A 15494-nucleotide genomic window follows, 5' to 3' on the forward strand; every position below is an offset into this window, starting at 1 on the left:
CACCCTTTTGCCACCTTTCTAGCTCCAAACAATGTTCCAGGGACCTCTTTTTCCTCTGAGAACAGCTTGTTTACTCAGTTATGAAAAATATGGTTATTTCTCAGTTTATATTATCACCTCAGTGAAAATATGAAAATATAAATATTTCATCTGCATAGAGTGTCAGCACTCAGATAATGAAGAACAGTAATAATTATGATTGCCTGCGTTTTTAAAGAGAATGATCTACCAAAATGTATAACAGCAATAGCACTCATTCATAATATGTCGGGGGGGGAGGGGTTCTTTTTTTTCCCCACTCAAAACATCTGCTGGGCCAAATCCAGACCTATGGGTGGGCCCCACTTTGCCAGCCTAGTTCCATGTAATACATTCAGCTGCAGTGTTTTAACATGTTACATCTTTCAAGTAAATAACAATTCGGTGGCATAGCTTACCTGTTCTCCACAGTGAAATGAAAAAGCTTCTCATATTTGAGACTAAGCTTTTCAACCCTGACATCCCATTACTAGATTTTTCTGGAGCTTATGACCATATATCATGCTTTTCAGCTGTTATTTTACGGTGGAAAGGTTTTTTGGATTAGGATGAAATGACCCTGTTACCAGTGAGATGAGTTTGATCCGCTGACAAAAAGTGTGATATCTGAATGAAAGTTTTAAAAACTCTACTTGCCTGTAGGAACCAAAAGATGAAGTAACCCCTAACTGTAAGATGAGCTCGATCCTGAGGAAAAGTACGATATATGAAAAATCTCAATAAATCTGTTTGCCAAGGAAAACTTGGCAAAAAAGATGTGACGGAAAGCAGCAGAAAAATATGTTAAGTAAACCTTGACTTAGGTACTTATTATTTTATTCTGCTACCTTTATCTTGTTTGGGAATAATGACCACTTGGGTTCATGTAAATATCATTATTATATTATTTGATTACACCAAAAAATGAAATAATGTATGCAATCAAAAAAACCTGTCATTTCCAGCATTATAGCTAGGTAAACAATTTTAGCCCAGAAACTAAATAGACACACACATGAATTTAGGGTTTATTATTGTAACCATAACAATAAGGTGGATCTCTCTTTATTTTGACCATCACTTCAATCATAATTGTTCTTTTTATCACAGGCAATAGTTATAATAGTGCACTTTTTATATTTAAATTATGATACAGACATTTCTTTTTTTAAACACCTTATTCTACTGACCCTTATGAATGGAGAATAGTTTACAATCTTAGCCAGAGTTGGGTCAATGAAAGTGAAGGTGATGTGGTGATGAGAAAGATGAAACTGGTGATGGTGAGCAATCATAAAGTGTGCACGGACAGTGAGGCAAACAACTCTGTACAGTTTCTCTTGTGATGATGGCTACACAACAGGTGAGGCGGCAGACAGACAGGTCAAAGGGACATAAAAGCAAGAGATGAAGCGGATAAGCAAGCATTCAGTGTGCATGAGAGAAATCATGTGCGCCTGTCAGGGTTTGGTTATCTTAATTAATTGAATATTCCTGGGTCAGCCGAAGTCTCCGTGCGTGATCAGCTCAAAATGCGTCTGCTGCAAAGTTTCCAGCTCACTCAGCCGTCACCCACCCGTCTCACATCACACACATTCCAGTTACCAGAGAAAAGCGTGCGATATAAACAAAGATGATTGGAGAAGTAAGATGAGGGCCACTTGTCAGTACTGCTATTAAAGTCGTTCTCGAGTGCAAAAAAAGAAAAAGAGAGGTAATGAGAAGCGAAATAGAATTAAAATCGTGAAATAGCTCTTGATATATTTTTGTTGACATTGAATCTAGTAAAAAATGACACAAGAAAGCAAATAAATAAAATAAAATAAAATAAAATAAAATAAAATAAATAAATAAATGACTGACTGAATGAATTAATAAATAAATAAATAAATAGATGGATAGTTAAGTGGACAAATATAAAAAAACTAAAAATATATACCGTTTAAATAAAGAGAACTGTAGCATGTATCTCTCTGAAAACATTCTGCACTTTTGTTGCATATTGTGCTGTATGGAAGACTGGTGATGAACATCGACTAGTCTGACAGAGTGCCGGAGTAATACATGACTGTCCGAGTTGCTACGTCTGCTTGCAGGATGGTGCGACTCTCAGTGACGAGCGTGGGCGCAGTGATGGACTACTTGGCTTGTTGGTGAACACTGAAGTGAGGAGCACGTGGGGGGAGTTTGGAGGCTCTTTGCTTGCTTCCCATTTTGAAGTCCTGTTTAACAAGAAATTGACATCGCAAGCCTTTTCAAGTCCGGCATTATGAAAATGTCCATTGATGGATTTCTTTGTGTTGGTATTTTTTTGTTTAAGTTTTTTATGTTGTTCCGAGTCAGTAGGTGAATACTATGGCAATAGGAGACAAGCTCGACAAGAAAGGTGGCTTCTGTTTGATCCACAGGCCAGGAATGCTCTTCTCATTCAATCTGGGCACAAACAGCTGTGATGAGGTTCATGGAACTATTCACGCATAGTGTTTTTTTTGTGTTTTTTTCATATAGTAATGTTCATATTTCTGTTTAAAATCAAAAATACTTTTCTTCAGAGCAACAAGGGGTCCAATGCGAAAAATCTTAGGTGCATTGCTTCATATTGTCTCTGAGTAAAATGAAAATACAAAACAGATCAAAACTTCAAACAAACGCCTGTTAAAAAAACAAGGAACTGGTCAGCTTTCCCCTCTTTCTCCGACACTGCAGAGTGTTTCCAGTTACTGCCTTTACTGCTGTCACTGTGCTACTGACATCCTCAAAAGAAAAATGTAAACATAAATAAAAACTAAATAAAAAAATATCTTTTTTTCACATTCACTTACTTAGCTTACTTTCTTGGTTTTCTTTACCTCAGGAGAAGAAACTGCTGGACGTCCAGGATGTCGTTTCTCCTGAGAAAATCAGGACCTTTTGTTCCACTTGCTGAAGTGGTAGCAGGTTGCTAACTCTTAGGGTTCATCTGCTGAGAGATACATCTATATTTCTTTCAGTATGGTCTGGTAATTGCATGTTGCTTGATAATGATATGAGCGCACTGGTTAATTTGAAGAGTAAATCTTGAGAACTGTCGCAAGACTTGTTATTTCTTTTTGGTGTCAGATACTGTATTACAATGATATGGTAGAGACTAGCCTATCTGATCATGTCAGCATCCTTTAGCAGGCTGATTTGCTAACTGGCATGCACATTAGCACTTCAAAATTCCTAGTTTGATCTGTGAAGCTGTATCTATGATGGATACCAAACTGCTCATTCACATATTAATATTTTTTTTTTCATTAAAGGGTGATTCCTTAACACTTCTTTCTCATTTAAGGGAAGGAATCCGAGTGATCCAAACGTTAAAAAGAACGCTGAGTTGGAAAAAATAAAAGCATGACTGGGGGGAAAACAGGCTCAATCCTTGCTATGGTCAAGCACCTTCAATAACTTAGTCAAGGAAGAATAGGAGTAGCTCATGGCTTGCAGGGATACTTGGAGATGAAGTTACACTGTCTTCTTTCCGGTGTGGTTCAGGCATCCTGCTGCGCGGTCTAGCTCTCTATCCTACGGTTGGGATTGGGTTCCGTTGGAGGACAGCAGTCGGGTTCTCTCTTTTGCTGAGCCTCTGCGCTGCAGAACTCCCCCGCTGCCTCCTATGCCTCCGCCATCTGCTCGGTCGCCCCACTCACACCTGTCGCCCCCACCCTCGGAGCGCCTCGAGTTTTGGCGGGTGGGGGTCCCGTGGGGCCGGCCGTTCTTCTCATCTGGGAAGGGATCAGTAGAAGAGGACAGGAAAGTCACTTTACATGTAAACATGCTGCGAGTCTGTGATTCAGGGCTGGAAATTTATGTGAACCTGAAAATCAACTCTATCTTCTTTAATATTCTGTTCACAAGTCAGGTTTTCAAATGGCAACTACCATTCTCCCTTGGCCTTGTCCACTGTAGGTGATGACCTTTAAAGGGAATTCTTAGCAAAACAAGAAAACAATACTGTTTGAACAGAAAAACAACCACGTCGTTAGGTTTTCATGTGACACAAAACTCCTCTTAAAGGTGCAATATGTAAGCCTTTTAGTTGAACAGTTATATAACAGACTGTAAAGAAATAACAATTTTGATGTTATAGTGTCTATGAAATGTGTTGCAGAGATATATACCAAAGTTATCAATGTAAACACCAACTTTACCTGAGCTCCCAGTCTGGACTGGAAGATGAACAGCTATCCCAGCCAACTGGCAGCTAAAGTAAGCTGCAATCATTGGCTACACTGGTGATACACTGGCCCATATGTTTTGAGTATGAATTTGACAGGTGGCCAATTCTTAAATATTGCCTACTAACAAGAAGAAAAAAATGCATTTTATATGCACCAAAAACAGCACCAATATTTTCCTGTGAACAGTCAAACAAGTTTATATCAAAATTAAATTAATAATGTGCTATGTAAAACCCAAAATGTAAATGTGTTCATTTGTAATTGTGTTATAGAAACACAATTCTCAGGAATAAGATGGCCCCTGTATGTACCTATGCAAAAGGGTTAAGGGGAAAAAATGTTCAAGTGTGTAAAAGCAGTCTCACCAGATAGGGCTTGCACCATGGGTTGATCATGGGAGCTGAGAAGCTGAGCTTGAATCGTTTCCACCACTCGCCTGAACCTGCGACTCGGACCTGGAGATGCACCAGGGCGCACAAATGTTATTAGGTAGGTATCTATATTGTTTTACCTGGAAATATGTCCAGATGTCCCTCCAGATTTTCACTATTCATCATTTTTTCTGTTGCACATCAATTGGGAGGCACATTCCCACCCTGAACATGATGTCAGATGAAAAATGACCGCCATGGGATTATAGTCTTTCAAGCATATTTCCCAAAATGTTTCGTACAATCATGAAAAAGACATTTAAAGGACTTTACTGTCCACCCCACTTGCCTGATATGAGGGTGAATGTCACGCTGTAGATTCCTGTCTCTCTCCTGCCCTCCCTCTCGGTCCTCTCCCTGTCCCGCTCCCTCTCTCCTTCGGAGAAAGCAATGTCCACCTGAAACTTGACGGGCTTCTGGAAGACGGAAGGGCCGCCGGAGGATTTGTACTCGGCCCGGAAGCTGGTCTGGGAGAGGACGCTGTGGCTGAGCGATGGGATCTGGGTGGTGGGGAGAAAGAGAAGAAGCAGAGAGACCGACAGACTTACGAGGCGGGAGAGGTACGGGGGCCAACGTGAGTATAGGGAGACAAAGGGTGAGGGTGAGGAGAAGAGAGAAAGAGTGAGCCATTGGTGAAAGCAAAGTGATCCATCAACATGCCTCGAGTGAGCAAGACTGAAATAAAGAAAAAACAGAAATAATGAAAGAAAATGAAGTGCGTAAAGTATGAGAGTGAAGTGCTAGTGGCTTTGACAGTGAGAGCCATGCTTTCTAGAAACAAGAGGTGTGAAAGACAGACAGCATCAGATACTCACAGACAGGAAGGCGTGGACAATGTCAGCTTTGACAGAACTCAGAGGTTTGTCTCTGATCACCACAAAGATCTGCTCCTCTTTTTCCAAGCCGATGAAGTTCCCAAACCATGACTTCTTAGCCAGCCTGGTAACCAGACAGAAAATTATGGAGTTTCAGGGCTCAACACTAACATTTAAAGTGGTATTAGCACCACCAAGTCCTATGGAAAAGATTAAGGACTAGCATGTTGTTCTGAATGCGCGTGAAACAAAGATGCAAATTATATTTAATAGTGTTTTTCTTTATTTAACAAAGCTGTTTGCTGGCTTTGCAATAAGGTAATGAATCTAATTGAGGCTACGTCAGATTAATAACTGCAATATCAACAAATATCAACAAATACTAAAAAATGTTTTTATTTTGAGGTGAACTTTTTTGTTATTTGCTGTACTTGTGGTTGCTACTGAAGGAGACCAAAGACAAAACACTGGCTGCCAATTTCTCAAAATCTTTTCAGTGGCAACCTGCCAACTGTTACTGGCGAGCCCCGCAGTATTAGCAGGTAAACAGAAGCATCAGAGAGCACAAAAACACTACCTCGAATTGTGATAACAAGTGAGACCTCATCAATAATTTCTCTCAAGCAGTGTGACTTACTCAGGGCTGGACTCTGGTGTTAGACTGGACATGTCTTCTGATGTGGGAACTGAAAAAGATAAACCACTCTCAGAATTAAAACGTGTGTGCTGAATGTAAGGAGCCATTTTAGATGTCCGTAATATAATATGCTGAAACAGAAAATAAGGTTTAAGCAGAGAAATCTTTTCAAACTGATGACGTATTTAGGTTGAGATTCTGGTGGGTCTGTAAAAAACACAACATCAACTCCAACATGATGTTAAAACAAATCTCACCTTGCAGTTTACGGCGATGGAAACGGGGCGAGCCCAACAGGTTGTTCTTGAAAGAATTGAGGCGAGTCCTCCAGTGGGCGGAGCTGCTGGCCGCCATGCCACTTCCCCCTCCTGGACTTGAGGGCGGAGTCAGTGACAGCGAGCCCACCCCTCCCCCTCCCTCCGCCCGCGAGGAGGACGAGGACGAGGAAGAGGAGGGCGGGGTGGAGGAAGGGTGGTGAGGGTGGTGGACAGGGGTGCCCAAGGGTGTGGGCAACGGAGAGCCTTGGGGAGTGACCTGCGGCACAGAGTGGGCAGAGTTTGGGTAGAAGCTCTTAGTCACTGACTTTAGGACAGAGGACGAGGGGAAGAAGAAACGGGGGATGGGTGACAGCAGCGGAGAAGGGGAGGGTGAGCGGGAGGATGGGTTGTGCAGAGGCAGGGATTTGATGGGCTGCAGGTGGGGTCGGTCGGCGGGTCCCTTGGTGGGCAGGGTCTGGGTCTTTGGGTTGGGGGGAGCTTTGGGCTTGTCATGAGCCCGTGCTGAGCGAGGAGTGGTGGTGCTTCCCTGTTTGGGCTCCTTTGTGAGGGGGGTAGCGGTGGCAGAGGTGACGTCTGATTGGCTGAAAGTGAAGACGGGGCTCTGATAGGACTGGGGAGTGGGTTTGTGGGGTGGGAGAGATGGATAACAAGAAAGAGAGGGGATGGAACATGGAGAAAGGATGGAAATGAATACCATGCTTCATGACAAGAAAGAGTGCATCTTGTGAGTAGTGAAAGTGTCGTATGTAATACTATCAGTGCTGACTACTGAAGCTTTCTTTTGTGTCATATGTGAGTGAGGGTTTAGTGACAGTTGTGGCAGTGACAGGGTTAAGAATGCAGTGACAAAGGACAGTGGCAGTGAAGGTGTAACTGTGCAGTTAAGATTAATTAAATTGTTTTAATGCTGTTTTGAACATGAACAAACTATCCTGTAAACCAAAATAAATTATCTAATACAAGGTACTATGTTAACATGCTATATGTTAATTTCTTAACAATTGTGAATACACTAAGTTCATGCAAGGCGAGGAAGAGAAGTGACATGAAGACAGAAGAAAAATGCCAAGTAACCTTCTGTTGGGTAAGCGATTTATTTGGAAGAATTGGTTCTGTGAGGGGTTTTAAAAGTGTCTGAGGAGCTTGATAAATGGATACTTTAGGTGGTTGTGAAATGTGGTCAGAATTTCTTAAAGAAGTCTATTGCAGGGGTTCGGTAATATCTTTTTCCCATCAAACAAGAACTGCTTCTGGAACCAGTTCCGCTCAAGATTCTTGATCAAACCTGTGTTTCCACCAGTTTTGAGAGGAGCCATTTTAATCAAGTATGTGTCAACGAGGAAGGGCTTTTCAGGTTTTCAACCAATTTATTTTTGATTGAAATGACTGGTCACTGTCACAGAACCGTGAGAGTGTACGTGGCCTAAATATGAGCAACATGTGGACTCAGAGCTGCAATGGAAATGCTAACCATGTTGACTTTGCTAATAGGGAAATATTGCTGTACACAAATTATTCATTAATTTTCACATCTATCTTAAAAAAATACTCAGGCACCCATATAAACATTGAAACACTTTGTAATGATGTAACTGTTCCACCTGTTCATACTGGCAATTAAGAGATTCATTAGCTGACCATAACTTTAATCTAAATCGACCTCTTTTAATTTACAAGATAAGATTAGGGGGGAGTTAAATAATACAAGTTAATGTCTGAAATTCAGCATTTCATAATGCATACTTGTATCTTGTTCAAAGACAGTGCAAGTAATCAAAGCAGCATCAGTTATGTATATAGTTTGTCAAAAGTAGGCCAACAGGCCCTTACCCTGGGACTGCTGAGAGGGCTGGAGGAGAGACCAGTTGATGCTCCACTGACGGAGCGAGACCTGACAGAGAGACAAGAGGTTAAAAGACACAAGCACATCTAACAAGAAACTGTGTGCATTCTTGGTATGCAGCGTTTCTTGTATATGTTCTGAAGAGGCATAATATACTGAACTGTACCTCTGGCTGTGTGCAGCTGTGTCCAAGGCCCTGCGAGGCGGGGTAGGAGACCCCTGTTCAGTAACACTCAGCACCTCCAGGCTTTTCCTCTCAGGGCGACAGCGGCCGTGGCGCGTCAGCATAGGAGAGTCGACACGCTTTCGAGGAGGGTCTGCTGAGGAACAACACCATTGAGCTATCACAGGAAGAAAAGAAGACCACTCTCACAAACATCCTTTGTTTCATTAGCATGGCAGCAGGGTTATTGTTAAAGTGTTTCTTAATTTTTTCTATCCATGAAGCCACTTGTCTAACAAACACTTGCTTCCTTCTGGTTAGCGATGTCACTGCGTCTTCAGCATCCCGCTCCCTGTTGTCACTCCGTCACTATGCATTTATTTTCTCTTTTGCAGTTCTGAAAAGTCTGACTGTGTTGAAAGTGATTTTTCGCTCGCTGCACCATCTGTGCCTGTGATAAACTTAGCTAAATTGCATTTACAGAATAGTGGCCCTCTCCCGTTTTGTTCCAAGGAAAAATCCTGCAAATGTCCTTCAAAGTCTGGTTTAAACATCACAATGGTAAATTAACAAATGATTTATTGTTGGTAAAATGTTACATGTAGTTTCATAACAATTCAACCATGTAATATAATTCTCAAAGACAAAGCCAAGGGAGGCTTTTTGCCCACAAAGTCAAACCCAACAACAGGGCAAGCAAACTGTCTTGCAAATTGCTTCATGTTTTATTGCTAACTATGGAAATCACAATGATTGATTAATCCCAGATAATCCCAAATATACTGGCAGAGGTAATGAGGACCTGTGTGTAGCACCAGACTCACAGACCCTTCAGCTGCTCCTCAGAAACTGAGAATGAGAATGAGCAGCTCTCTTCCATGAGTGGATCCCGCCTGCCCCCTAATGACTGACCTACGTCATTGCGCGGAGGCAAGTCCTCGTCCTCATAGCTTGGGTAGCGCTCTTTCCTGTCCAGCAGTAGGTAATAGATCATCTTCTCCTGGTTTTCTCTGGGACAAGCGGAGGGAAAGAAAGATGAAAATTTGTTGGCTGTGATGTTCGAATTTTGAAAGAGAATGATGTGATTAAAATCTTTAATGGTTTGTTTGAACAGGCCTCCTTTCTTATTTATTTATGGTTACACAACGGATGTGTTTATCCACAGCTCTCCACCTAAACTTTTTTTTTCTTTTACTTTAAAGCTGACAAGGAGCACCTGACTGCGACACTTCTTTGATATTTGTGTCGCAGGACATGAAAGCCTGCTGTTCTTTGGAGTATCTAGTTCCTGGATTTGGACACAGCTTCTGTCTATCCACCATCTTGCCTGCTTTAACCCAGTCAATCTGAATCAGAGCAGGAGTTTCATGTGGCATGATGGAGAGGAAACCATATCCCCCTCTCCCCTTTCAGACTGCACTCAAAATATCTGTCCACAACACACAGGGGTCAATAAAAGTACGTGATTTAGTTGACAGAATAACAGTAACTGCTGTACATGATTCAGTAAAACAGTTATGTAACAACTACCACCTTTTTTAATTGTTATTAGCAATGTGTGAGGTGTTATATGTATCTAATATTTTTTTCTCTTTTTGGCCATTTTGTATGCATGCTCCTCTATGAATGTAAAAAGATGATACCACACTATAGCCTCATAATACACATTTTCAGCCGAGGTGTCATGTTATCATTGCATTCCTACTGGCTTTTTTCTCCATTATGCCATGAACATAGTTACAGTCAGGGTTGAGGGAAAAGAAAAAAAAGACTTACTCTTCACATTGCAAATCACGTGTGAGCTTGACTCGGTCTCGGAAGCATCCCAGCGAGTGCATGCTGTCCAACACATCTGGGTCCAGCTCAGTCAGGGACAGGATTCGCCTCACACACACTCGCCTGGGCGGAGGCTGCTCGGGACACGGCTCGTTACGACCACCCCTGGGAGCCGCGCACACACGCGATGAAACACGCATGAGTGACAGATATAATGTACATTATTCAGTATGATGTAACATCGCTGTAAATAAGTGTTTCATTCAAGTATGTAAAAGTGAACATATACTCACAGATACCAGGCATGTTTCTGGATGACCTCTAGCTGTAAGGGGTGACAGGGCAGATGGGGTAATTAGTTTCTCCAGTCTGTTTAGAGCCAGATGGCTACAGAGCTGTGCTGTGCAAACAGTTCGCACCAGACAGTATTTTTTACGTGTAGAAATGACACATCATTGGTTCTGAATATTATATAATACTGTATAATAGCAATTTTTGAGATATTTTGATATTTTCTTGAATAACAGAAATTCATGCATTTCTAAGTCTTGTGTTAACATATACAGCATTTTTTCCAGCACGTATTTTCCCTAGAGGGCAGTAAAGTCCATACAGAAGATGCATCAAACTCCAGAGAAGAATATTCTGAATATGTCTATTGAGCTTAGTAGCTAATTATTTCCTAATTTATATTTAATTAACACCTTTCCAGCTGGATTCGCAAGATTAAGTGATCGTATGATCTCACAAAGCTGTCTTTCCAGGCTTCAAGGTATGCACTTGTGGCCTGACACAAAGTGGTTCCATCAATCGACATCTTCTAAGGAACTACTAGCAGCTATAGGCGAGGCTTAGGTGTGACCACCATTGAGGTGAGTGAGTGTTAATTGAAAACAAAAACGGCGGCTCCTTGAGAGGATATCTTAGATACTGCCATAGCATTAACAGTATCAAAACTGGAGAGTATTTTTCATTGAGAAGAAGAGCAAAGCATGGAACTGAAGGATTTTTTGCAATGGAAAAGACTGAGAGTTTGATTTACCAACAAGCCTCCACTGGTGGTAGATCTCTCCTACTGTTGATCTGACTGGTTGGCCCATGATATACGGATGGTTCGTCTAATCACATACCAAGTATTTTTGCAACACGTCTACTCCCACAGTGAGTAAAACGTAAACTGAGACGGACGATGGCGTCACTATTTCCTAAAAACTCTAAATTTAGATACACAGAAATTGCACATTTGAAAAATCTGAACTTTAGGAGGTGTTCTAAAATTTTAAAGAAGCTGATTCATTCTGGTGTTTACACAGGTGTACATTTCAATAATGTAACCCTGCATACAGCCTACATATAAGACTTTTATTGATCCCGGCTGTTTTAGAGCCATTCAGTCCCCTTGTGTATGAACCTGGTGTCTCGTACCGTGAGCCTCTTTTCAGGGTTGACCTCAATCATGCCCTTGAGCAGGGACTGGCAGTCTGGGGGGATGAAGTGGGGCATGTGAAACACCCCGCTCTTCACCTTCTCCAGGAGCTGGCGTAAATTGTCATGGTCAAAAGGCAGGGCACCCTGCAGGAGGAGAAGATGATGGAAGAGACAGGAAGGAAGGAGAAACCGATGTGATCAAATAACTTGACAAAAGAGGGTGAGGGACCAAACTGTATCATTAAAACTGAGACTTACCACCAGCAGAGCAAAGAGGATGACCCCACAGCTCCACACATCTGCTCTCCGCCCATCATATTTCTCCCCCTGCCAAACACACAATCCCCATAAATACCCCTCCCACCACTTGAAAACACAAAGGAACTAAATGAAATGATTAAATCATTTCATCTCATTTTAAGGCTTATCCAAGCCCACAGTATATAACGTCGTTCAAAAGGTATCTCTGTCAAAAGAAACACTTCAATCCATTATGATACAGCACCTAGTTGATCTCAGTCCAACTGACAGAGATACCGTCTTTGTATAAGCTGCATCAGACACCTCTTCTACCCAAACTAACAGACTCTTTATACCATTAAGAGTGTATAAATTACTTTTTATGACTTTGATACAATTCCTGATGTCTTTGTGTTCATTTTATTTAGCTTTACACTATGTATTTGCCACTAAATCTATCAACATCAATTGCTCAATTTTACTACGGTACCAACATTTCAGGAGGAGCAGGACACCTACCCGTATAACTTCAGGGCAAGCATAATGTGGTGATCTAAAATGATAGAGAAACGTGTTACAAGGAATATTAATATGCTTACAGTGTTATACGAAGGGGCAGAAATATTAATGATAGTTAAACTAAAGCATGTACTCTGTAAATAGGCACATCTGTGACTGTTTAGGATGTATTTATCTCGTGTGGCAACTACTGTGCTTTTTATTGTGAACAAATAACATATGACCCTTTTATTAATGTGGGCAGTCATTATTACACACTCGTAGGTACTCACCCACAGCTGGTCTCTAACAGACTGTCTCCCACCTGTAGGGAGGCCATGCCAAAATCAGCGATACGGATGTTGTTCTTCTCATCCAGGAGAAGGTTCTCGGGCTTCAGGTCTCTGTGACTGCACAAACACAACAGACACTTTTAATCTTGTAGTGACAATCATGGCATGGATTATTCAGATTACCTGTGACAGCAAGGGCTAGAAAAACTGGCATTTATGTTGGTCTGTGCTACAGAAAAGTATATATTACTTGATCAATTGTCACAAAAACTTCCCCTTGTCTAAAATAAATGTAAGATTGAGAAGTGAGCGCAAACATGAACTCAACCTTATGAAGGAGTGACCTATTTAAGATATAGCTATTTTGATGTTTCTGACTAATGCAGAGGAAACTTAGAGGTGGGTGATCTGGCCAAAAATACATATCCACGCTGTATCTAATCGCAGTCACCATCCGTGATCTAAGTCTAAGATCTTTTTAACACAGTTCTGAAAATCAAATTGGCATTGAATCTTTATTGACAACAACAACAGTGGAGCCAAATGGTGTCTTTTCTATACCTCCAAAGAGCTTATTAAGCAAGCAAAAGATCACCCTACACATAACTGGACCGTCAATTTAAGAACCGCGGGCGTATGCAAAAAACACCCACCAGATGGAATGACTGTGGCAGAAATCCAAAGCAGAGATGATCTGCCTGAAGAACTTCCTGGCCTCTTTTGGAGTCAGCCGGCCCTTCTTCACCAGGTAATCAAACAACTCTCCGCCCGACACATGCTCCAACACCAGGTACCTGTCGACACATGGGGACAAGACTGTGATTTCAAACGTCCAGCTCTAGGAGACAGGGGGAGTGACAAAAGGAATACAGGACAATAAATCTAACCTCGGATGCTTTAAACCAAAAGACACCATCAATTTATGATGTTGGATTCAAGGAGAACAATATCTAAATTAAATCTTGTAATTTATGTATTTATAAAGGTGCACTGTGTAGTTTGGGGGATGACATTTTAATCAGAGAAAGATAGTCATTGACTTACTTTTTTATGCCTCAACCAATGATATAAACCAATTACATTCGTTTTGACGAAAGTGATTACACAAACTTTGTTTATATGTGGCGGAACCTGCCACCTTTCTAGCTTCAAACAGTGTTCCGGGGACCTTATTTTTCTCTGAGAACAACTTGTTTATTCAGTCATGGAGAAAGTGAATATTTCTCAGTCTCTTTTACCTCTTATTTCTGAGTTTGAATTTCTTTTCCAAAACTAAATAGTACCACAATGTACTCACTTTCAGCCAACCTGCCTGTCTACTCCAACTGTTTTTAAAACGATGTTAAATCATTTTTGGGAGGATCTTTTATTTTTTTATCTCTAAGATCGATCAAAAACCTCTGAGAATTGTTGTAGGTGATGAAGGTGAGATGAGAATTAAAGTGTTAAGAGCAGATTAATATAGCTATTAGAGTAATATCTATATCCGTCCCATTATAAAGTTCTGCAACAACAACAACAACAAGAAAAAAGCATGCAGGCTGAGCTGAGCCAAAGCGCGAGGCTCTTTTGAACGCAGAGGGGACTCACAGATATTTGTTATTCTCGTAAACATCATGCAGCTTCAGCACATGCGGATGCTCGATCAGCTTCAGAATGGCAATCTCCCTCTCAACCTGGTTAGAGAAGAGACAGGTGTGAGGAAAAGGAGGCAGAAAGAGACGCTGAAGCAGAGCACACACGCCACTCAAGTGTCACATCTGAAGCAACAGAGCCAAGGTTAGTTAATCAACTAACGCAGAAGATAAATATAGAGAACACAGAGCAGTTTGTGTACAGCAGGACACACCTGGCTGGGTACAAAATTAGCATCGTTATCGTCACTGAGGAGCGTCATACTGTACCTTCATCAGGACTGACTCAGACAGCTTCTCTCTGTTGACTATTTTGATCGCTACCTTCTGACCCGTAATACAGTGGACCCCGAGCTTGACCAGCCCTGGATATGACAGAGATGTAAAGTGGGCAACACACAAAAAAATGAGAGAATAGCTCAAATTTGAAGATAGTCATTTTATACTCCAAAACAGTTCCTTGTACTCACCTGTCTGCCCCTTCCCCAGTGTTTTTTCCAGTCGGTAGGGCCCAACATATTGAGCTGACTGACTTAGAGACAGTTCCTTACTCATACTGCTCTGACTGGAGGCTAATACACTACTACTACAACTACAACTACTACTGCTGCTGCTGCTGCTGCACTGTGGTTATTGCAATTACTGTGATATTATACAGCTTATACAGTGTGATACAAGATGGTTCTCAACTTAGAGGAACCTAGTTGGTATCAGTGGTAACACTGCTACTCTGGAGTTACTGGGTGAACATGTGAGAAATGCACAAGCCGATTTACAACATCTGGATGACAAATGAACATCCTCCTCCTAAGCCCCCTGGTTAATAAACACGGCTAGATATCGTCTGAAAACATGTATGACGTTGATATTTAACGAAAAAAAAAATAATACAGCTAGCTAGTTGTACTTTAAAGCAGAGAAACTGGGATGTCAATAAGTTAAAAGCTGCTTTTTTATGCGTTAAATACTGACCACTGCCCTAAGATATAACATGACAAGGTAGGCGAGCTGAGGGGTTTCACTCCTGTACATTAGCTTATTCGGATAACTCGCACTGTGTTACATGAGTGACGTTAACTATGACGGTTAATAAGAAAATTAGCGCAGAGTAGCGTTAACGGTTTATAGCTGTTTGAGAAAAAAAAACAAAAACAAAAAAACAAGTTCGTCCGCGTCTGCCGCACAGATTTATTCACCGGCAGAGTAAACCTGCAAAACGTCAAAATACGTCAAGTGGA

General features: G+C 41.4%; 1 protein-coding gene across 11 annotated transcripts; it reads right to left on the reverse strand.

Annotated features, from left to right (window-relative positions):
- Positions 1–1032: 1032 nt before the first annotated feature.
- si:ch211-255p10.4 (serine/threonine-protein kinase BRSK2) lies at positions 1033–14863 on the reverse strand. 11 transcript variants are annotated; one of them, XM_037080219.1, is made up of 19 exons: positions 14727–14863; positions 14527–14621; positions 14213–14298; positions 13276–13416; positions 12623–12739; positions 12351–12384; positions 11850–11918; positions 11589–11735; positions 10457–10488; positions 10164–10328; positions 9300–9397; positions 8391–8541; positions 8212–8272; positions 6361–6637; positions 6104–6152; positions 5467–5590; positions 4941–5151; positions 4586–4675; positions 1033–3776 (listed from the first exon to the last, which is right to left on the reverse strand). In XM_037080219.1, exons 1-19 carry the CDS (start codon positions 14809–14811, stop codon positions 3565–3567), a joined length of 2244 nt encoding a protein of 747 aa, XP_036936114.1. In that variant the 5' UTR covers positions 14812–14863; the 3' UTR covers positions 1033–3564. The 11 variants fall into 11 exon arrangements, with proteins under 11 accessions (XP_036936114.1, XP_036936116.1, XP_036936109.1 ...); XM_037080221.1 differs by having other exon boundaries at positions 1033–3764; positions 6361–6991; XM_037080214.1 differs by having other exon boundaries at positions 6361–6991.
- Positions 14864–15494: the final 631 nt, after the last annotated feature.

This window comes from Acanthopagrus latus, chromosome 20 (genome assembly GCF_904848185.1).
Source record: "Acanthopagrus latus isolate v.2019 chromosome 20, fAcaLat1.1, whole genome shotgun sequence".
NCBI classification, from domain to species: Eukaryota; Metazoa; Chordata; class Actinopteri; order Spariformes; family Sparidae; genus Acanthopagrus; species Acanthopagrus latus.